This window comes from Biomphalaria glabrata, chromosome 16, assembly GCF_947242115.1.
Source record: "Biomphalaria glabrata chromosome 16, xgBioGlab47.1, whole genome shotgun sequence".
Classification (NCBI taxonomy): Eukaryota; Metazoa; Mollusca; class Gastropoda; family Planorbidae; genus Biomphalaria; species Biomphalaria glabrata.
In genome coordinates this window covers 15,316,960-15,340,738 of record NC_074726.1, presented here as the reverse complement: position 1 = coordinate 15,340,738, position 23,779 = coordinate 15,316,960, and the positions used below count along the sequence as shown (strand labels likewise).

General features: G+C 37.8%; 1 protein-coding gene across 32 annotated transcripts in view; it reads left to right on the top strand.

Moving 5' to 3' along the window:
* The window catches only part of LOC106078342 (titin-like), a 533,611-nt gene that overhangs the window by 12,059 nt on the left and 497,773 nt on the right, over positions 1 to 23,779 (top strand). For all 32 annotated transcript variants that reach the window (XM_056014734.1, XM_056014739.1, XM_056014738.1 and 29 more), the window contains exons 4-21: positions 655 to 769; positions 1,193 to 1,283; positions 1,763 to 1,852; positions 2,842 to 2,955; positions 3,301 to 3,490; positions 4,007 to 4,107; positions 4,285 to 4,407; positions 4,843 to 4,965; positions 6,596 to 6,787; positions 7,153 to 7,267; positions 8,232 to 8,473; positions 8,770 to 8,892; positions 9,781 to 9,972; positions 10,784 to 10,971; positions 11,387 to 11,596; positions 11,982 to 12,104; positions 12,227 to 12,384; positions 12,804 to 13,063. In XM_056014734.1, coding sequence (XP_055870709.1) covers positions 655 to 769; positions 1,193 to 1,283; positions 1,763 to 1,852; positions 2,842 to 2,955; positions 3,301 to 3,490; positions 4,007 to 4,107; positions 4,285 to 4,407; positions 4,843 to 4,965; positions 6,596 to 6,787; positions 7,153 to 7,267; positions 8,232 to 8,473; positions 8,770 to 8,892; positions 9,781 to 9,972; positions 10,784 to 10,971; positions 11,387 to 11,596; positions 11,982 to 12,104; positions 12,227 to 12,384; positions 12,804 to 13,063 — 2,750 coding nt within the window. The remainder of the gene's footprint in view (positions 1 to 654; positions 770 to 1,192; positions 1,284 to 1,762; positions 1,853 to 2,841; positions 2,956 to 3,300; positions 3,491 to 4,006; positions 4,108 to 4,284; positions 4,408 to 4,842; positions 4,966 to 6,595; positions 6,788 to 7,152; positions 7,268 to 8,231; positions 8,474 to 8,769; positions 8,893 to 9,780; positions 9,973 to 10,783; positions 10,972 to 11,386; positions 11,597 to 11,981; positions 12,105 to 12,226; positions 12,385 to 12,803; positions 13,064 to 23,779) is intronic.

The following is a 23,779-nucleotide window of genomic DNA, read 5'->3' as shown; positions in this document are numbered from 1 at the left end:
GTCAGCTATATACTTGTTAGGCCTACGTACATGGCTGTAAGTCTAGCCTCGCCAGCTATTATTTCATGAACTGCTGTCACACATTATAAGTGACACTCTAGTCAATGAAAGAAATGAGGTCATTATTCACCTATCACCATTGGTGTCCACCCACCTGGACAATTAATTGTTTATAGGGTATACGAGTATACAAACTAGTGCCGCAGGACTATAAATAGAATGTGGAAGAATAATGCTATCAAGACAATAATTACTTAGCTCAAGATAAAAAAAAAAAAAAAGAAAGTAGCATAAGTAGCTTACATGATGCTCATTCTTTTGTGAAGACTTCTTAGTAGTCTTTCACACAGTCATTGTCAGTTCTATCCCGATGTCTCATTTTTTGAGGTTATAGCACAAAGTATTTTATAGTACAAAAACTAAAACCTACAAAGTAATCTTGTTATTTATAATTCTTGAGAACGTATCCATTTGTTTGTGCTCTGTAAGAGTAAAACTGTACTAGGTTTTCTCATCTATCAAAATATCAACCTAAACAATGACACATCATCTCCAATGTTTACAGATAGAAACAACTTTCAACTAAATGTTTACAGACAGAAACACATTTTAACTAAGTCAAAACAACATACACTTTTCTTTCCATTTCTGCAGGTGGAAGAGACACCCAAGGGGGTCCTATCATCACTCTGCCATCTATGCAAAACAGAAATGACCCAAGCCCTGATGAGCTGATCACCTGTTTGAAATACCTCATTCAAATACCTAGGTAGTTTGGTATTGACATAACCTGTAATTAAATTGTATATTTCTCCATTATGATGTATACAGGGTAACACCTTAAATTTATTTTATCAAAATAAAGATACATTCTTCATATTAAAGTGAAAAAGAGATTAACCAGATAGTGAAAAGCCAAAGGGAAATTGGAATTTTCAAATTAGAAAATAATTTTTTTTTTATAATAAGCTTACTAAAATAAGAAATGGAAACAATGTTTATTTGTAATTTAACCCATTTGCAGGAAATTGAGATTCTTAAGTTAAATTTTGATTTGATGATTTCTGCTTCAGAAATCGAATTAACCAAAAACAAACAAAAAAATAAAAACAAAAAAAAATAAAAATTAATTAATTAAGGTCATAAGCAGTGCTCTTTTTAAAAATCTCTTTTGTTTTTTGTCTGTGTGTAGTGAAGAGACCAAGAAAAAAGGCTATTCTGTGGTAGTGGACACTAGAGATGGCTCCTGGGCCAACCTAGGCATGGTCATGTCATGTTTGAAGGTAATTGTCAGCGTACAAAGTCAAAATTCTTTCAAATCCACTTTTGCTTAATATTTAAAAAAAAGACTGCAGTGACTGCCAGGCTACTGTTGTCATGATGTTCCCAGTTTTAACTCTGTATGTGATCATCTCAGCCAACCTGAGGAAGTTCATTCTCTTAATATGTTAAGAAACATCTGGAAAAAAAACGAGAGCACAATTTTGTTCATCTTTTAAACCCTATAGAACAAAAAAAAAAGCATCCTTTCTGGTGATGGCCTCCTAAAGAAAATCCAATTTTTTAATAGCTTTAAAATGGCTGTACATTTTTATTTTGACTAATCTGCAACAAGAAGGATAATAACACATATAGATTAAATGTAATATTTTAAAAAGTATAAACTGTCTGTAATTAAAAGAAACAAAAAACTTTTATTAGTGAGGTATAAAATTCATTCATAATTATACAAAACTTCATTATATCTGCTATCCTTTTTCAGCAAACAATTGGAGGCTATTTGAAGCAAGTTCTTGTGCTTGTCATGGATTTTGATAAAAGGTTCAATTTGAGCAGATCTTCAAGTTCTGAAGTATGTTACATTACATATTTATAAAATATTATTTGTAGATCTATGCTGTGTGGATGAATAGAAAAAACTGCTTCCAACTTTTTTTTTTTATTATATGAATTTCTACCTGTTGGAAAAAGTCCATTCCAGAATCAGATTGCAGTGGATCGCCATAATCCCTTTGAGAAGGGACAGGTGTGGATCAGGAACTTTTCACCCCTAGTCCTGTTTAAAGGTTCCACATTGTATGTGAGCATTACTTTGGTTGGGTCACACCATAAACAAAGCATGGACCCCTGGTCTTTGTGTGCTGTTATTTGAGCTGAAGATGTCTTAAAAAGTCCTATTTGGCTTAAGAAAATATACAAAAAAAACAACAACAACAACAAAAAAGACGTGTGAAGATAATTCTTGTCTAGATTTTTTGATAAACTCCTGTACCTGACTAAAATGTTATAAATGCAGTGCAATGGCTGAGCAAAAGTTGGATGTTTCTTTGTTATGGCTAGTAGTATGTATTGATCGAACAATCAACTCAAAAGCTTTTGCTGCATTGGCCATTGTTACTCTTGCCTTTGTGTCATTTCTATTATGTAGATTTCTCCCTATAGTAGAGAAAGCAATGAATTCATTAACATGCAAAAGCTGGTTGAGGCTTGGTGGACTGCCAAGTAGAAAAATTGAGGATGATAGGAGCCTGGAGTTTTCAATCCAGAAATTCATGCCTTCTTAATGAGAAGTTTTCACTCCTTGTCCAAGAACAATAAGGTCTCAAAACTAACTTTCCTATTCAAGATTTACAATCACATCTGACATTGTTTTAAAGATTTTATTGATCAAAAATTGAATACAGTATTCTGATCCCTGATCTCACAAATCATGCGACAAGTTTCCTGGTATAATACTTAGGAACATAATTAAGTTAGAGCTATAATTAGTATGTGTGTGATAAAAGAATGAAACACAAAATGTGTGTTGAGATTTATTGCATTATTTTTAATCATCCACAGCCACTTTTTGTAACAATTAGCCTTCTGCATAGATACATTGATACCAAGCAGCTGACCACTGACCTTGGAGGTCAAATGGAGTACTACCATGACATGTGGCTGCATACACAATGGGTAATGTGGCCTTATCAAATGTATTCTTTAATGAGCTTGTGCCTACACATTTCCACCCACTTTATTCTAAATGTAAACGTCTATAAACTTTAACTTAACTGAAATCAAATCCAGCGCTTGACCATAGGAATATGAATGTCCTGTTATGAATCTCTTATCAGTAAAGTTTTTAAAGAATTTACCTTTATAGTTTGTGATGTTTTATTTTTCAATGTCAAGAAAAAGTTTTTGAAAGATTAAAATATATTTTTACCCCAAGCACATTTGCATTAAAATCTTTTTCATTTTCTCAAATATGTTTCTGGTATTTATCCTACAATCCCACAACTTTTTATGATTTTTCAGAATTATGAGAATTTCATGAAAGACTCTAGAGAAGTAATTGAGTACTTAGACAGACAAGAGGTAGAAATTCAACATTCCTATGATTCCAATGTCAGATCTGACCCTCCATCGAGTCCTCTTGAAGCTCTCAGAAAGCATCGCCAGTTTAAAGAGTCCATCAAAGAGATGCCCGTTGAAGTCATCAGACAAGGTATTGTGGGATATTATTATTTTTTTAAACTTTCAGACAAAATGTTTGTGTAATTACCTTAATAAAAAATATTTTTAATTAATTAAAAAAATGAATTTATAACATCAAAATGAATTAAAATGAAATGAAACAATTAAAAAAAAAAAATTATAATTATTAATAAAACTATGGTTGTTTCCCTTTTATTATACTCATCATTCAATGCACAGCTATTGTATTTGATATTAAAATTCTACTTAGTGTGCTGAATGAACCAAATACCTTTGAACCACATTACAACTTTTTAAGTCTTGTATTTCTCATCTCTTACATCATGATTAATCTATGAGATTAGTGTGCTTAAATCGTATATAACTTTCAGTATCAACAGAATAAAAAAACCCACATTTTTACACTTTTTTAAAATGTTTTTATTACAAAAATAGTTTTGTTTTTCTGAATAAATTTTGAATAACCATAAGTTTTAAAATACCTGTAAAATAAAATAAAAAATTAAACTGACATTGATTTCAAAAGGTCAAGAACTCCTGACAACTTTGTCAGAAAACCGATTAAGTGGATATAGTGACAATCAAGGCTTCGTACCAACATTGGACAACTTAGAAGTTCAAAAGCAGGTATTTAGTCTACAAATCAATGGAGTTTCTTGTTTAGCTTTTGCCTTTGTCTTACACTCCATTTACATAAAAACAAGTCTGCTTCAAAACAATAAAAACAAACTATAAATTAAAAGGTTCTGATGATTATTCACATTTAATTAGAGAATTAATGAGGTATATTCATTTTTCTAACAGGTTAAAAGAGTCCTCCAATACTTAACCAATAAAGTGGACAAACTGCAAGATTACTTGGAAGATAAGGATCGTTCTATGAACTCTAGCATACAGTATGAAGAATGGAAAAGAAATATTAAGACAGTATGTTATTTGTTATTATTACTTTTAGTACATGTTGGTATTTTTTTATAAATAAATTTTGGTTGATTAAATTTTGAAAAAAGCAACTAATATATTTGTAATAATGCTTCAAGAACAACAGTTATAATTCAGATTTGGCTATTTACTTGATTACAAGTTTGTACAAATTAGAAATAGTACTTACCAAAGCTATAATAATAATAGACACAAAGGCCTAGAGTTCAAATCTAAAGTTTAAACAATAACACAATCATTTACTTCCTTGTAGCCATTTTCTTCATTAATTACAATAATAAGTTTTATGAATAAACCACATGTACTACAAGAGGTTATTTTGTAAATGTAACTATGTCTACAATTTTCAGTCTTAAAATGAAGTCTAGAATATGTTGACATTTTACATTTGATATTAAAAGATATTTCTTCCATATCAAGGTCATTAATTGGGTACTTGGTCCTGGAGAAAAACTTTTGGCTTCCCAAAGTGACATTGGAGACTCTTATGAATCAGCCGAGGAACTGAGGAAGAGACATGAAGAAATGGAAATTAAGTGTACAGTGAGTTAGGCCGAGCATTCACATATTTGTGTGTTTATTTAATGAGATAGTCCTTTTAAGAATTCACCTATTAATTAAGTTTTAATAGTTTATATCAGTGGTTCCCAAACTTTTTGGTCTCGTAGACCCCTTGCCATGCTTTCTGATTTTCGGTAGACCCCCTGCTTAACTTGCACAAATTTTGCAAATTCATCAAAACATTTTTTTAAAACAAATTTGTAACTGTAGTGAGTTTAAGAGTGAAAAAGTAATTAAAACTACACATTACGTTATAGAGATCTATCTTTTTTATTGATAGCATTTAAATTTAAACCAATAAAAGGTTTATCATCCATTACTACGGATACTATAATTCATATAGATCTAGAAATTTGTTGTTCTATGAAGTAGTCTTTCAAACAGTAAATACTAATTAATTAATTTGCCTTAAGTTGGGTTTTGCAAAGAGCAGTTTCTCGTGTATTTCTTGATCTTTCACGTGTGGCTCAAATATTGAGTCTGCAGAACGTTTTTCATTAACAGGAGAAGTTGCAAAGGCCGAGTAACTGGCACCTAAACCAGTAAGCTTTGAGAAGGACGGGCCTTGGTTTGCTACCCACCTAGCAGAAGGAAAACTGAATTTAAAAAAATGAATTCAAAACTCTGCTGCCAAAATGGGAAAGGTTTCGTGGGTCAACCCTGAGGAAAAATAAGGAGACGCGACCATTAGGCCGTTTGTAGCACACAGCGCTACACCTTGTCACACCTGTGATGCCATTGATCCCAAACTGTATATATGTCATTTGCAAAGAATTATATAAGAAGCGTTTACTTTATAACTCATGCCACCGATGTGCCCTTGAACTGTATTAAAGAAATTCTTTTAATAATAACAGATGTAGGTTTGTGTAAAACGGATGGTAAAATCATTGTTTGGCCTTTGCTATTTAACGTATTTTGTTATAAGTAAAGAGATATTGTAAGACTCTCAGAAACCATCATCTTTGTGGAAGAGAGATTTTTTGGTTCTATTCTGAACTTTATCTTTGAGTGTTTGACTGTTTTTGAAATCTTTATCTATTTTGTCACAGCTCAGCAGCAATAAAGCTGGCTAGAAGAAGAAGAATCTATTTTGTCATGGTGGCATTGTCTCAAATAATCCTCCAGCGTAATTGGTTTCATATCATCTTAAATAGGTATTTAGGCAACCGCTTGTTTGACAAGGAAGGAAGGAATCCAAATTTTAAATAATCAACGCTGCACAGTCAACATTGTTTTTTAAAAACATTAATTACATGTAGACAAGATTAAGCTATATAAATAAGTATTGAAATTGAAAGGACAATTTTTCGTTTGAATATCAGGATAAATATTTATAGGATTGACTAAGATACAAATCATATATTAGTGTATGAAATAATTACATGAATAAAATGTGAAAATAAAGTCACGACTTCCTTAAATGAAATCTATTATCGTAGACCCCCTTGGACATCTCAAAGACCCCCAATTTATTTTTTCACTTTCGTAGACCCCTTGGAAGTCTTCGTAGACCCCTGGGGGTCTATATAGACCACTTTGGAAATCACTGGTTTATATAATTATATTTTCTTTTCACTTATAACTATTATTTTCTGACCTATAATCACAGGACACATATGGGCAGTACGCAGAGCTGCGGCACACTGCAGAAGAGATCCTGAAAGAGGGCTTGACTGCTGAGGATGACCTCAAGGCAGAGAGGGACTACATGGACACAGTGTGCAGAAGTTTTGCCTCCAGACTGGACAGAAGGCGGACATTGCTGATCACATCTGTCAGGTTCCACAGGTTTGCAGAAGATGTAAGTCAGTTTTAATTTGTTTTAAAAGTCTCAAAATAATTTTTAGAATTTCTTATCTGGAATTTTTAAAAAATAAAATGTTCAAAGAACACATTATTTTCAAACTTTCATTTTGAAATGTTTCTTAGTAGTTTCCACAGTTTCCAAAATTATTTGAAAAACACATTTAAAAAAAAAATAATTTTAAAATGTTTTCATCAGAACTGCCTGACTAACACTAGAAGAATTAAATCTCCTGTGTTAAAACTTGATATATGCTCACAAATGATTCTATTTTCTCTTCTCCTGAACTCTCCCTCTTCCATATTGTCTTTTTTTTCTGTTGTTCCTCTTTTGTTTATGGATCAAACTCTTGCACGTTTCAGTTTTCTCAGCTACTTGATGAGCTTCTAGTAGTCTTGTGTAGTGACATCCAGGCAGACACTGTGGAGAGTGTGGAAGAGGCCATGAAGACTTTACAAGACAAATGTGATGCTTGTGGTAAGTTCACAGCTAACTCAGTGGACTAACCTCAGGTTAATTATTTAAATCAACTATGTTTAGAATTTTAATTGCTTGATCATAAAAGTTAAGTGTCAAGTTGTTTATTTGGTTGAGTGTATTTTCAGTTGTGATGATAAATTTCAGCAGATTCAAGATTCTGTGTCCTCATTTAATGTGTCCTCATTTAATGCAACTTGATTTTAACTCTTTCTCTCCTAATTAACGATGCCAACATTGATTTGACTTGCATTAAATTAAATTGATTTTTGGATATACACACTTTAATTTGTGTTTTGTAAAAAGAGCATGCATTCTCCTATAATTCAACACCAAATATAACATTTTCTGATGATAGAAAAATTTTTATTGAAGTTTAATCCAACAAGATAGTGAAATACAAATTAGCAAAACGAATAATACTATCAGAGCAAAAAAAATAATTACGGAGAGAAAGAGTTAATGTGAATAGATCAAAACAACTTAAAGAATATAATTTCCCAATACTTAATTAATAAATTGTTAAAGAATAATGATACAAGTTTGAATTGCAGTGCTGAATCACACAAAAAAATATGTTTTTGTAATACTATTTATAACAATTAAGCAAACTGACTGTACTCAAGTGACTCATTTACTATGCCATGTATCTTATATATTGTCAACAAACCCCAGTCCTTACTGGATAAATTTCAACAACATACTTGTTATTTCATTGACATTTAATTAAGAAATGCTTATTCAAGGCTAAACAAAACAAATGTTAAAAAGACCATTAACACCTTATATCAGACTGACTTTTGAATTCTTCATTCAATATTTTATATAGATGAGAAAAAAATGCATAGACTTCACAAGAGCCTTTATTCATTAGGAATAAAAATATGTTAAAGAAGAAAACTTAGTGAAAATATTTTAGGATATATCATAAAGCTCCAAATCAAAATGTATTGGTATCTTTTAGATAAAATAGCTGAGGAAAGTCTTAACGATGGCCAGAGTTTACTGGATGAGATGTCTCGTCCAATCAAAAATGCTTTTGGCAAAGACATCACTCCCGATTACTCTAGCAAGATCAAGGACATCAACAAGAGGCTTGGTGACCTGCAGGAGAGAAAGTTGAGGTGTGATGAGCTGGCTGATGTTAGGAAGCTCAAACTGCAACAGTTTCTTCAGCTCAGGACTTGTGAGCGGGACACAGACCAGGTACATATAACATAGAAGTTCTTGAAATAAATTCATGCCAGTCAAAGTTTTCTAAGGCCTCTGTATCAATTTCTTTACTGTGCCAGACTTAATAATATTTATTAAAAAAAAATTCAATAATATTTTAGAAAGGAAAATGCTGATAGAAAAAATCTTCCTTTTTTAAAAAACTTAATTGTTTCTATAAAATGTTACTCCTAAAGATTATAGTTATTTTAATTAGAGATACATTTATTTTAAGAAGCTCTTATCAATTGTCTTAATATTCTTTTCAACTTTCATGGTTTCTTGTTTAGGCTATAGATTGGATCAATGAACTTTGTGATGTCATGGTAACAGAACAAACAGATCTTGGAAGGAACTCTGAAGAAGCAGAGGCACTCCATGAGCAGCATAAGAAGTTTGCTGCCACAGCTGAAGTAATCTTTTATAAAGTAGTAACATAAAGATTAATTTAGTTATCTGATGGATAGACAAGGATTCCCCTAATAATACATACATTCATTTAACCATAAGGTTAATATAAAGCTATTTAAAGTAATCCATTACATTTCTTTTTAAAATGATGAGTCTATCCTATTTCTGTATCCAGCAACTTATAAGCATGCTAGATGGGCAACCTTATTTCTAACTGTTATGACTTCCTCTAACAAGCTTCCACTTCTTATTAGACATGAGTGAACTCTTAGTGTCTGAACACTTCACCCTTTACTGGGATTGATCTCAAGAACCTTTTTTTTTTGACAGTCATCATTAATGGTCATTTTATCATACCATCACCATTAACAGATTGCCTGGACCACAAGAGATGTCAGTTTAAAAATAGGTTTTGACAAAGCATAGAATGGATTTAGATTTTATTAAATTTTGAAAATTTAAACAATTTAATATTAGCAGCAATTTTATAATTATTTATGTGGGTTTTTTTTGTTTTTTTTTTTACACTTTGTATATATTGCCTATCTATATGACACCATGGGAAGTGTCTTAGGGGCATTCTTATGGACTCTTTCACAACTTAAGCACATCTTTCTCAGTCATCTGTTTTCTCAGTGAGTTTGTTAACAAATGGGCTGACCAAACTGTCCGAATGTCTTTATAAAGTTTTCCTATCATTTAAATCCACTAAAATTTGTACAGATTACTAATAAGAGTAAAAAAAAATAAAAATAAGATTAAAAAAAAACAGCTAATAAGAGTTAAAAAAAATGTAAATGATTGTGCTCACTAAAACTTAGCTCATTTACTTGGGTGTCTTTTGTCCTAGCCATTCTCCTTTTTGTTGTATCTTTTGTTCATATAAACAGGGCACCTATGATTATGGCAAAGGCCTTCTGCAGGCTGCCTTGGTGTTGAGGCGCTCCTTGAGACAGGATATAGAGCCAAACAATGAGCAGGCCAGAAGACTGGAGGAGGCCTGGAAGAGATTTTCTCAGGGCACCAGTGAGCAAGCCAACCGCTTGACAGTTTGTGCTATGTTTTTCAATGAGTCTGATAAGGTAACAATTATTGGCCCTTGAACTTCATAACATTTTAGTGGCTAGAAAATTAAAAAAAAAAAATTCGTATTACTTACCATTTTAGGAACAGTGTTTCTTTAACTAGAGGGTGTGATGTCTTGGAAAAATAAAATGGGTTGGGGTGCGAAATCAGTAAATTTATTTATTGCTTATTTTTATTGTAATTATCAATCCATGATTCAGAATTTTAATAACATTCAAATAAAATATAAGTAGACTATTTTGAGTGACAGACAATGATTCATCTTCTCATAAGGACCTTCTAAAATGTATACCAGTACCATTTTCATGAAAGGCGTCTGCAACAATATCGACACAAAACTCTTTGAAGAAGACATTTCAAAATGTCTCCATTAATTTGTCTTCGCAAATTTCTTGTGTCCAAATAATGGGTGAAATTCTCTTGACTGTTGTACATCTTTATGGTGACAACTTTTATAAAACAACAAAAAAAGATCCACAACAAGATGTTTTACTTAACATAAAGATGAACTAATGAAAATCACACCTATTACAAACGTACCTCGAATATGTTCCTAGCATAATAAATTGGCCAGCGCTGCTTCCTTATTTATTGGACTTAATAAGACCTACATTTCAACTTTTTATTTTACCAGGATGAATAGTGCTGATTTCAAGAAAGCACTTTGATGTCAGCCCACCCAACCCCTTTTTTAATTTTACTTTTTTTGACATGCACTCTTCTTACTATGAAAAAAGGGCCTTGTAGCTCAAAATAGTAGAAATATTTCTGAAATAAAAACAACATTTCCTATTCTTAAAATTACAGCTTATGAATGAAATGGAAAATTTCATTACTGCCTGTGCAAGAGCTCTCTCAGGGGAAGATAACTTGAATGATGCTGTCAAGAATCTGCCTCTGCCCAAAGCTCAGTTGGGCAAAGATTTTGATAATGCTTCCAGAATGGGACAAGCCCTGATTGAAAGGCTTTCAATGCCAATTATACTGTCAGAAGGGTAACTGAAGTTTCAAGTAAAAAATAAATGTTCTTCAGCACAAAGTTTTTAATACCTAATGAGTTAAAATATTAAACAAAAAAAATTATTTAAAAACAAAAATGTTTAACTGTTAATACCTCTGAATTGTGCTACAATGCCACTGAGCAAGTAGCTTATTGATTCATTACAATATTCTGTACATTAATAATAATGTGTATTAATAATGAACAATGAAGTCCCCACATTGAGTAGTAACTTTTCATATTCATTCATTTTAGGAAATCCATTTACCCTTTACTTCATCTTCCTTACAAATAAGTTGGCTTTATACTTCCATAATGATTACATTCAAGTACTTATAAAAATCTTATCACAAAATTTTCTTTGTCTTTAATGTTTTGACACTGAGTTCAAATACAACTAATGCTTTCAGTAATGAGAAGAAACTAGCCATTGATGAGGAAGGAGCAGCTGACATGGTAGGTAGCCATCTGAGAAAACTGGACAAAAGGATGTCAGAGGCTGACCACTTCTGGGATGAAGTATTGAAAGCCCACAATGATCCCAACTTTCAAACAAAACATTTGGAACGTCAGCCCTCAGAGAGAAGGAAAGAGAAACCAGGGCAGAAACCAAGACAGAGGTTTGTATCTTAAGATAGTAATTGCTAGTCATTTTACATCATTTTTTTTTTAGTTATAGTGATATGGTAATATAATTAGATAAACTAATCTAAATTTAGAAAATTATCTTAAAATTGTGTACACTGTCTTATTCAAACTTGATTAGCCCTTCAAGTCAATATCTTGATTCCTTACTTGGAATAAACAACATTATTGGATGTCTATTGGACTCTTACACAATGTACATCTAGCAAATTCCATTTAATATGTTTGTATAATAAAACTTTTATCATAGAAATGAACTATTAAAACTACATCTTGAAGAAATATTTTATAAATCAAAATGTAATTCGGGTCAGAATTTAGAAAGAAGCTTTGAAAACCTAGAGCCATTTTATTTTTCAGAACACCTTCTGAAAGAAAACGTCGCAGTGATCCTTTTGGTATTGCTTCCAGACGAAGAGTGCAGGATGGGCAGTCTCCAACTCAACTAACACCTTCATTAAATGATGCTGATAAAATGAACAAGTGAGTTTACAAAGTTTAATTGTGATGTTAAAATTGGTCATTATATTGCCAGGACATAATGTAGATATTCATATTATTAGGATTATTATCTTATTTTTTAACTCTTTAAAAATATTGTTTAGGTCTTATGATGCTGCAACTCTGCCTAATAATGGATATGCTAAAGACCGCAGAGGTCTTAATAGATCATATGATAGCAGTCCAGGGGATCTGCAGGGTCAGGATGATCTTGATGGTTCTCCAAGCTACAGATCTTCTGTGATGGACCAAAGACTAAGAGGCAAGGGTTATTTACTGCTACTTCTTTTATAGATAATTTCATGTTCAATATTAGATTTTCAAATATTGATATCTTAAATTAATGGAACCAAAGTTTCTTTCCACAATTCCAAAATCACTAGGCTTCTGAGTGGAGTTTTGAGTCCAGGATTTCTGGATGATTTTGAATCCACTTAGCTCTATTGAATAACCAATATCCTGATGTGGTAAAGAAATGATTTTATTGTTGTATTAGACATGTGACGCCCACACCACAAAATCAGATTTATTGTATTTATAGTGATATGGAACTTATATTTGAGAGAAAAACTCATGTGGCCAGTTTCCTTATGTCAGCTAACGAATTCTATTGAAACATGGATGAAAAATCCACACTTTGAAATATACACGCTTGCTTAATATGTCACACTGTTCTTTCAGTTGTCCCAACACCAACAGTGAGGAAGACAGTCCAGGCAAAGCTCCAGCAACAGCAGCAGCCACGGTTGGACCTTAATCAAGGGAAAATCGTTGCTACGCAGACACCCACTTATGCCAATGCTGCCCCACCATCAGAGGTGTATGACCCACTATACAGTAACCAGCCTGTTCAGCCCAGGCAACACAAAGACATCCTCGGACTGGACTGGCTGTCACCGATGTACAATCCCAGATCATCATTAGCTGATCAGCTTCACCAGGTTAGTAGCTCTTAAAATCAAAGATTCAATGTTAATAAATTCCCCACCTGAACTAAAGATGACTATATTTGGATTTATCACAGCCTCCAGTCTTAGCTTTTTATAATTACAATTTTTATGTCATTAACACACTTCAAAAATGTAAAAAATTCTGTGGTGGAGAGGGCAGTGTGACATTGGAGCATCCATGTCTGCAATGTCTGGTTTCACCCTCACTGATATTTTGACCTCAAAAGGCTCACCTGCTTCCAGTGTTGCTACCAAAAGTGGGAACAATATCTTCATCCATGTATAGCTACCCAAGGGAAACTATTTTAAAGGAGATAACATTGATGTTTAAAAAAAAACTTTGGTAAATAAAAAAATAAAAAATCATTCTCATTACCTGCCAGTCACTTAATAAAAATGGTTTAAGATGTTAAACAACTAAGAACTTTTATTACCATGAAAGTCAACCACATTAACATTTTTGATATCAATAGACAGAAATGGGTTTCTCAATTTTTAAAAGGGATATGGATTTTTATAGTATTTTTTTAATGTTTAATATTTTAAGACTAGCTTTTCTGAAATCTAAGACTTACAGATTTCAGAATAGCTAGCCTTAGACCCCACTAGTTGGAGAGAGACAGTGACCAACAAAGCTATGGACAGCGAGAAAACATGGGCCTCAGCTATTGAAGAAAAGCGTGCCATACGGAAAATGGCCAGCTCCTCTACCACCAAAGTGAAAACCACCTTCACCTGCAATATATAGGGCTCTACAGCCATTTGAAAAGTGTTTGAAATGAACCATAGTCATTCTACGACTGAAGGAGGCCAATATATTCTGAAATAATTAGTAGTAATCTAATTTGAACAGTGGAATTCAAGTTGGAACTATTTTAAGAAGCAATTTTCTAATATTTTTTTTTTACTTTCTAGAAAAAACAAAGAAACATGTCAATGATCATTTTTTTTTGTCAGGATAATCTTAGTACCGGTAGCGCTCACTCTTTGAACTCTTATCGCAACAATTTATAAGTTTTAATTTTCATTTGTTGGAACCTTTTGTAAAAGTCAATGATTTTAGGCAATTTTCCAAAAACGTATTGCACAAAAATGAAATAATTGTCATCAGTGCTACTTGTCCTACCCATTATTGTCATTACATTATGATAACTTATCTAAACTAAGATGACTTCATATGTTTTATGTCATTATTATTTGTGATCCAGTCCTATAGTAGGCCTATTACGATTAGAGCTAGTGATGGATCTCTATTCTATTTTGAAGTATGAAGACATCTTTAAACCTACCCCATTGCAATGAGTAGCTGACAGTAATTAAAAGTCATTGTAGGTCTACTAGCCACACAATACCCATTGAACAATGTGTTGGCACCAGAAACATGTCAAACATTTATAGACATTTTGAGCTCATAGGAAAATGTTTCTTTTTTTTTTTTTTTTTTTTTAAAGATCTTTTTGATTGGCTTCCACTCACCAAAGTTGTTATGCATGTTCTCTCTTTTTATATATATTGAATGTTACAATCTAAAGATTGTGTAATTATCCATCCAACTTATTTTATTTTGAATGAAATCATGAACAAACATGTTAGATCTAAAAACAACAAAACTAAAGGTAGTAGCTAGATCTAGCTTTCATGCTGCCTTAGGTCTAATAATGTTTATTTTTAGCTATAGATAACTGATAAGGACAGGGTCATGCAACTTTTGGTGGACTTCCAAGTCTTAGAAAAGGCAACTCTGCTATTCTTAGTCCTTAAAGTTAAGAGTCGTGTGCCATTGAATTGATATGGAGTTAAAATGTGGCCAGATTCTATTTCAATTTTTCTTTTAAATTCTTTAGTTCACAGGGGATGGGTTAGTCATCAAAGATTTTTAGACTATTGTATTTTTTCCCCCGGTGTTTTAAACTTGTTTTAAAAAGGTATCTAGTGTTAACCAGCAGACTAATGTGTGAGTGTGTACATACTGCCATGTAGGCTGCAGAGACACCCAGTGCCTGTCTTTCCTAGTCATCACTCCAGATAGCAATACACAATTATAAAGATGTTTTGTTAGAAGTGCTTAAGACAAATTTCCCAACCATTCATCTTCTGTTTGATACCTTCTAGACAGTAGAGAGAATAACAGAAGGTCAAAGTAATCTTTTCTTCAAACCGAGAACGCAATAGCAATAAACATCAGTGAGTGTATGTAAGGGGGGTGGGGTGGAGGTGATGTGGGACATGCTGGCACTGAAACAGAAGACATTTTAGCTGTGATCGTAAGCACCTGCATTCACTGTGTCTCACCTTCACTGTGTCTTACCTTCATTGTCTCACCTTCACTGTGTCTTACCTTAATTGTGTCTCACCATCTCTGTGTCTTACCTTCACTATTTCTCACCTTCACTGTGTCTCACCTTCGCTGTGTCTCACCTTCACCGTGTCTTACCTTCATTGTGTCTCACCTTCACTGTGTCTTACCTTCATTGTGTCTCACCCTCACTGTGTCTTACCTTCATTGTCTCACTTTCACTATGTCTTACCTTAATTGTGTCTCACCTTCTCTGTGTCTTACCTTCTCTGTGTCTCACCTTCTATGTGTCTCACCTTCTATGTGTCTCACCTTCTCTGTGTCTCACCTTTACTGTGTCTTACCTTCATTGTGTCTTACCTTCATTGTGTCTTACCTTCATTGTGTCTCATCTTCACTGTGTCCCACCTTCATTGTGTCTCACCTTTACGGTGTCTTACCTTCATTGTGTCTCACCTTTAATGCGGCTCATCTTCATTGTGTCTCACCTTCACTGCTAATGGAGAGGTAGAGATGGGGGCCTATTTCTCTGTAGGTGCTTCTACGACTTGAATGTCCCTTATATCGATGTAGATAAGACATTCATTCAGAGTCGGGTGGTGGAGAAATAGAACACAACTCTACGGGATCAGGAATGCTACTATGTAATCATTTAAAATATTTGCTGAAAGCATTCCTAACAAAAGGGATACGAGAATGCATTCGATTTTGTCAAAGGAAATCAGTAACAGACCCACACATCATCTATTAGCTCTCTCCATTGTATCTAGACAGCATTTCAAAATCTCGAACTGTCTTCTGATTTCCCGCATGTGCAATACTAATATGTCTATTTTTCAAGCTTTAAAGACATTTAATAAGTTTAGATTCGCTGTCTTGTTTTCGCATACCTTTCCAGCTTCTTTTTACAATAAAGAATTGTTCTTATCTTCCACAAGAGCACAGTGGCAGTAGATAATTCAACTTCTTTTACTCTACTCACAATCGTGTGTTTTAATTGTAACTTTTAGCAACACATTCTCCTGGTCATCTTACAGATAGAAAAAACTGTATCCAAATAAAAGTCACTAGGAGAATGTTGTCAAGTTTTGGTCTATGTCTATCCCAGTTCTTACCTTAGAGACAATTATTAAAGACTGTGAGTTGTGTCAATGTATGCGCTCATGTTTATAAATAGCTATGACTCACGAATTGGCTGAACTAACTAGAAAGGAAGGAATGCGCTGTAAAGGATGCCACCAAACTACATTTATACAGTTTAGTTTGAGACACAAAAAAAAAAAGATTGATAGTTGCTAGGTATCTGTCAAGAAAGTTTTCAAGTGAATGCTATTTATATATATGTGTGTGTGTGTAAGTGCATGTATGTTGAAATGTGTTTACCCGAGATAGTGTAGGCGTGTGCTGGGGTGCAGTGGGTGTCTACAAGCTGAGATAGGGGAAACGTATTCTCGTAGATAAGAGTGAGCTCGATAACTGGAGTGAGTCAAATTTCTCGGTTACTCACTTCTTGGAACTAGGCAGCTTCTAGATATTTTTTTCCTTTCTTTTTTCATATCTGAATGTTGAAAAACACAATGCGCTACTCCTTGATAACACGTAGGTCGTAGGTTCGAACCCCAAGTCGATGTTCTTGTAATCTATAAATTAGCGCCTGGCAGTTGTAGCCCCATGAAGTGCATTGCCATGGAAGATAAAAACCATCTTAATCAAATAAAATAATCATTGAAATACTTGAAAGAGTATCAGATTATAATGTTCTGTCTGTCCAGCTCTCAGACATTTGCTTCCATTTTTTTTATTTGTATACACGTCACAATCAAAAACCTGTTGTTTTTTTTAATGAATATAATCTACATCAGTTTAGTATTGAGACCAAGAGCATAGTACATAATGAATATAATCTACATCAGTTTTGTATTGAGACTGTGACAGGTGGGGAAATGTGACGTGTGTTTGGCACGTTTTATGTCTAGGGGATGATTATTTTTGAAAGCAATCACACCCCACTTATCAGCATATGAATCGGGAGCAGACACGCAACGAGACAAAGCAATGAAAGATAGATACAAAAGTTAAAATAAAGGATATTTATTTACATAAATATACATATAATAATAAAAAGGGGGAGGGTTTGCATCTATCTCTAGTATATTCTATGTTTAATCATCACTCTTGCACATAATAAGAGAGTATGTCACTTTGTCCTCTGACTTAGCTGGTTTTTCCTGTTGATGTCGTAGCTGGCTGTGTCCTGGCTTGAGGTTCTGCAGCTGGAGGTGGCGCTCTAGCGGATAGAGGGACGCCGGCGATATAGTTCTTGTGGAGTCTCAGTCCCAAGTTCTAGTATCTGTAGTGGGCACAGTATGGCGGGTGGCCGGATACCGTGGGCACAAGGTTACTGCGGGCAGAGCTGATCTGCCGTGGGCAGCGTGGTTGACAGGATATGTCCAGTGAGTTGCAGAGGGTTGGCGTAGCTATGACGTCTCACACAGATCTGGTCTATAGGGCCGTCGCACCTAATAGCTTGACAAGTGGGCTGTCGAATAGGCGGGCAATGCCGATAGCGCCAAGCGGCAGAGTTGAGTAGATCTCAGTAGGCAAGTGCAGTGCTGAATAGCACTAAGCACAAAGATAGTAGGTGATTCTTGATATCAACTAGGCAAGTGCAGCGCTGATTAGCACTAAGCACAACTGCCGGTAAATAGATCGTTGATCCAATAACTAGGCAATAGATGATAGGCAAATAGGCAGGTAAGTAATCCGATAAATAGGCAGACACCTGAGGGAGGCTGCGGATAAATAAAGACAAGTTAGGACATGTCTCTCATGCATCTTATCGATGCCCTCGACTGAGGTGCATTCGTCAGATTGGTAAAATTGCTTTAGAGCATAAAGGGGAGATGATGACAAATGGGATTTGGAAAATAGATGGCAGATAGTAGCAATATAAAAATGTACATAAAAGAGAACGTAATAATATACGAATGTACATGGAAGGGGAAATAATAGTCTCAAATAAACAACACAGGTGGATAGAGAAAGAAAAAGGGGGGGGGGTGAAATGGGCGGTGGTCAGCGATCCTGACGGTATGTTTACATATGACCGTCGATCGAGAACAATGGAGCGCATTTGAATGGTGAGGGTGTCCATTCAAGGAGCGCAACTCTCGTTATAGTAAAATGAGTAAAGGGGAGATAATTCAATACAGGGGAGATAACTCATATCTCCTTTCTAAGCGCAGTATTAGTGCGATAGTAAAATTATCAAGGCGGGTCAACCGAGATGAAGGAAATAAAGTAAGGTGTACAAATATATACATGGTTGCATCAATGATCAATTGAGCAACGTAGCATTAATAGATTAATGCAATACTAAAATACATACATAGCACATGTTCATGTTTTCTACTTACGCCAGTGAGAAATACACAATGCACTAATTAAATATAAATGAACTAAGCAAAATACACATGATAAACTCCAATGGAAATATACACAGAGTAATTAAGATGGAACTTGTGATTAAGTTCGGCTTACCACCAGGTATTCCTCTAGGAGGGAGAATAAATGATATAGTCCAGACTCGATAGCTCAGCTCGAATGCGAAAGAGAGGGTGATTTGAGTTGGTTTACTATATATATATGCCTGAAAAGTGTGGGCGGACACCGGAAATGTCCAAGGCTTAGCATTATCTTACACGTGGGTGAAGTAGACTTGAGATGGGAGTGGCACATGGGATATCAGGCGGTGTGTTGACCAGGGTAATCTCTTAGATCAAAGAGAGACGTGAGAGAAGGGGGGGGGGGAGAAGGATTAGCTTGCATTCAAACCAAGGTGGTGTCAATCGCGATCGTCCTTCAGACATCCGGCGGTAAGACAAAAGAGATTGTGTGTCTACCTTTCCCCGATCAAGGGCAGTTAAACGAAAGGACGCGCCTTAGCTATCTCCAATGTGGTCAACTAAGTCTAGCCTGGAGAGGAAAAGGTGTGGCGGGTGAATGATTTAGGGGTAGGATGGGGAAATAATTAAAATAAAATAAATAAATAATGAAAAATAATAATTAATGCTGTGATAAATTTGAGTGACTCTGACAGCGAGTTTTTGACTTGTCACATACGCCGCCGCCAAGATGGATCTATCGCAGAAAGATCCATAAAGTGCGAGCAGGCTGATGTCACTCTAACTTTAAGATCAGTTGTTATCACAGCATTAGAAAAAAAAAATCTGAGAAAATAAAAGGATAGCCATGCCAGGAGGAGTGTCTATCCAAGTTGGTCCGTGGTCTACTTCCCGTCCCTGATTATGTAGTCACCTGGGTGAAACATTTGGGGTTGCTCGGGAGAGTAGATTGGGCGAGATTGAGCTCGGTGGACTCTGGCAGTGGGTGGCGGCTGAGGAAGTCGGGGGCGGAGTTCTCGCTCCCTGGAACATGCTCTATATGGAATGAGTACGGTTGGAGGAGGAGTGACCACCTCATGAGCCGGGCATTTAGATGTTTGCTGGATGATAAATACGACAAGGGCTTGTGGTCGGTTTGGAGAACAAAATGTTTGCCATAGAGGTACGCCTGGAACTTTTCGATTGCCCACACTAGGGCTAGACACTCGAGCTCGATGGCCGCATAGTTGGATTCCGCTTGGTTAAGCTTACGGCTGGCGTATGCCACTGGGAAGAGTGTGTCGCCCGATCCTTTCTCTGGTTGCATAAGAACTGCCCCAAGGCCGGAGCCGCTGGCGTCAGTCCTGAGCACAAAGGTTTGAGAGAGATCCGGTAGTTTCAGCACAGGGGTGGACGTGAGGCACTTCTTAAGCTTTTGAAAGGCTACCTCGCAGTCTTCAGTCCAGATTACCTTGTCGGGCTGACTTTTTTTTGTGAGATTCGACAAAGGAGCCGCCACGGAGTTGAACTTTGGTATGAATTTCTGATAGTACCCACACATTCCCAGGAACGATCTAACACCCGTCTTGTTGATGGGACGAGGGGCCTCGAGCAGCTGCGCCACTTTCCCTTCATCGGGTAGGAGCCGGTTGAGTTGAATGGTGTGGCCCAGGAACCTAAGCCGATCAAATCCAATGAGACACTTAGTGGGTCTGGCCGTGAGCCCGGTCTCTCGAAGCCTGCTCAAGAGCGACGAGATGAGCTTCACGTGTTCTGCCCAGTCTTCCGTGGCTATCAGAATATCATCGATGAAATTCTGGATGCCTGGATTGCTGATCGGGGCCAACAGTTTCCTCATCATTCTGTTGAAGACACTGGAAGAGTTGTTGAGTCCGAATGGGACAGTCTGAAACTCGTAATGGCCTTGGGGGGTGCTGAAGGCTAGCATGGGGCGGCACTCAGGGTCCACCTCAATTTGGTAGTACCCCCGGCTCAGGTCAAACTTACTAAAGTACCGGGCGTTACCCAACTTTGCAAAGATGGTTGAGGGGTCTGGGAGGGGCTCGGCTTGGAATTCAGCCACCGCATTTAGTCGCCTGAAATCTATGCACATCCTGTGGCCACCATCCTGTTTGCGAACTAGTACCAGTGGTGCGTTATAAGGCGATAAAGATGGCGCGATGATTCCAGCTTTTAATAGCTCCTCCACCTCCTGCCGGACTATTTCGGCCTTGGCATGTGGCAGGGGATAGGCTTTGGCTCTTATCGGTTCGTCGTTGAGGAGCTTCATCGAGAACCGTTCCAGCGTGGTCCTTCCAGGTTTGTCCGAGAGGACATCTTGGAATTCGGCCATCAAGGACTCGACCTCCGCCTTCCGGCTGTCCTCCATTTGTGGGCAAATGTTTACGTCCCGATATGTCTCTCTGGGAAGGAGAGGATACTCGACCAGCTCCCTAGGCTCTTCCACCTCTTCGGCCACGGAAATCACCATCAAGCTCTGTGCGGAGTCTGGCGAGGGCCTTTCCACGAAGAGCTTGAGGAGATTGACATGGTACATCTTCTCCTTGCGCCTTGTTCGGATTACGTAGTTGGTGGGGGAGACCTTCTCAGTCACCTCGAAAGGACCTTGCCAGCAGAGTTGGAGTTTGTTAGTGCTCTTAGGCAACAACAGGAGTACCTTATCTCCGACTTTGAGAGCTCGTTCTCTGGCTCTCTGGTTATAATACCGTTCTTGCCTCTTACGGGCCTTAAGGAGATTGTCCCGAGCTATAGACCTCATCTCTTGTAACCTCCCTTGAAGATCTTGGACGTATTTGGACACGGTTTTGACTTCCTCTTCGACATGTTCTTTGGTCCATGTTTGCTTGAGGATTTCTAAGGGCCCTCGAGGATGAGCCCCAAAAATGATTTGGTAAGGGGAGTACCCTAGGCTGGCCTGGGGCACTTCACGGTACGCAAACAGCACAGCCGGGAGATAATTGTCCCATTCCTCTGGCTTGCCTTCAGTGAGGCGTCGGAGCATGGTTACCAGGGTGTGGTTGAACCGCTCGACCAGCCCGTTCGCCTGCGGATGATAGACCGACGTGCGCAAGTGTTTTGAGTTGAAAATGGCGTAGGCCTCTTTCATCAGTTTCCCGGTGAACTGGGAACCGTTGTCGGTGAGAATCACCTCTGGAAATCCAATCCTCGTGAAGATGGTGAACAAAGCATCTGCCACATGTTTAGCATCGATGCTGGGCAGTGGGGCCGCTTCTGGCCATCGCGAGGCTTGACAGATGACGCAGAGGATGTAGGCGTTCCTCCTTTTTGTGCGGGGCAAGGGACCTAGTAGGTCGACCGACACTCGCTTAAAAGGGGTATCAATTAACGGAGTCCTCCCTAACGGAACCGGAAGCACTCTATGTCGCGGGGAAGTCTTCTGACATTGGGGGCATGAGGACACGTATCGCTTAATGGCCGCCTGCATGCCAGGCCAGTGGTAGTGGACCCCGATTCTGCTAAGAGTGGCGTCCTGACCCAGGTGGGCGCTTAGGGATGAGGCGTGGCCCGTACTCATGACCTGATCTCGGAATCGCTCAGGGACCACTAGTTGGTTGGATGCGTCCGGATCGTTGCCTCGTCGGTAGAGGAGCCCTTCTTTGATAAAGAAGGTGCCTGGTTCAGTTGACGGTCCTAGTCGTTCCTGGATTTCGAAACACTTGCGGAGCGAAGGGTCTTGTCGTTGGGCACTTCTCATCTCCCCGGGCGTGGGGTTGATTTCGGAGGGGCAGCCCTCTTGGTCCTTAGCCTGAGCCCTCGTTATCACCGGAGCAGAGACACTCGGGTAGGGGGGCGTGCCTAAGTAAACGTGACTACACCCTAGAATGAGGTCATAGGCTGGGGCTTCCATCACCACGGCCTCAATGCAATTCCTAACATATCTTGATTCGACATCAATTCTAGCTTTTCGGAACGCCCTCGGGGGACTTTCCAGGTCCGCCATCTGGAGATATTCAACCTTGTCGAGGAAGTCGCCAGGGCGCACCAATGAGGCCTTCACCACGGCTTCCACCTGGCAACCTGTGTCGTTGAGACAGGTGACCATCTGTCCATTGACCAGAACTTGTTCAACATTAGCTGGAGGTGACAGCTGATCAGAGCTGTGGGTTATCGCAGCTATGGTGTGTGGCTCAGAGTTGGGCACATCATGCACACAGATAGAGTTCACTGGTCGCGAGGATTTAATTAGGGACCTGCAGTCCTTGGTTTCATGGCCGCATAGGCCGTGAACGCGACAAGACAATCTGTTTTGTCGGGGCGGAATGGATAGATGGTTGCCCTGGTGGCGCGGCTGGTGTTGGGGAGCTTTCTGGTTTTTATGTGGGGGCGCGTGTTTGCTGGGGCCGAGGGAAGGCTTGTCGGATTGTTTGTCTGGCGCCGGAGGTTTCACCTTGAGATCAGAACGGGCGGTTGAGTACCTATCAGCAGCGGAAGCTATATCGTGAGGCGCGGTGGCCTGTTGTTCCCTTACATAGACTTTGACCTCTGGGGGCAAGCACTCCAGCAGTTGCTCCGAGAGCACCAGGCTCGCTAGGCCGTCGAATGTCTCCGGCAGTTGGCTGAGGGCGTGCCACTTAGTAAGGTACTTGTCCAGCCGGTCGCACAGGTTTACGTAGGTCTCTCTGCGTTCGAGGCGTGACCCTCTGAACTTTTTGTGGTAGGCCTCGGCAGTCAGCTCGAACTGGATCAGCAGCGCCTGCTTGAGGGCTGCGTAATCTTCTCGCTGGCCGGAGGGAAGTTTGGAGTAAACTTCGTAGGCTTTGCCTCGGAGGCATTGGGATAGCCGGAAGCACCATTTCTCCTCTGGCAGACTGTAAAAGCGTGCTACTTCCTCAAAGCGGACAAGATAAACTTCGATGTTCTCTGTCTTGTCGTCGAAGTGCTCCATTGGCATGTGGGGTAGACCGTTCAAGGAACTCTGAAAGGATGCTGGGCTAGCCGGGCGTGACTCGGAAGAAGCCTGGCGGGCGGCCTCGTTCTCTTTGTCCG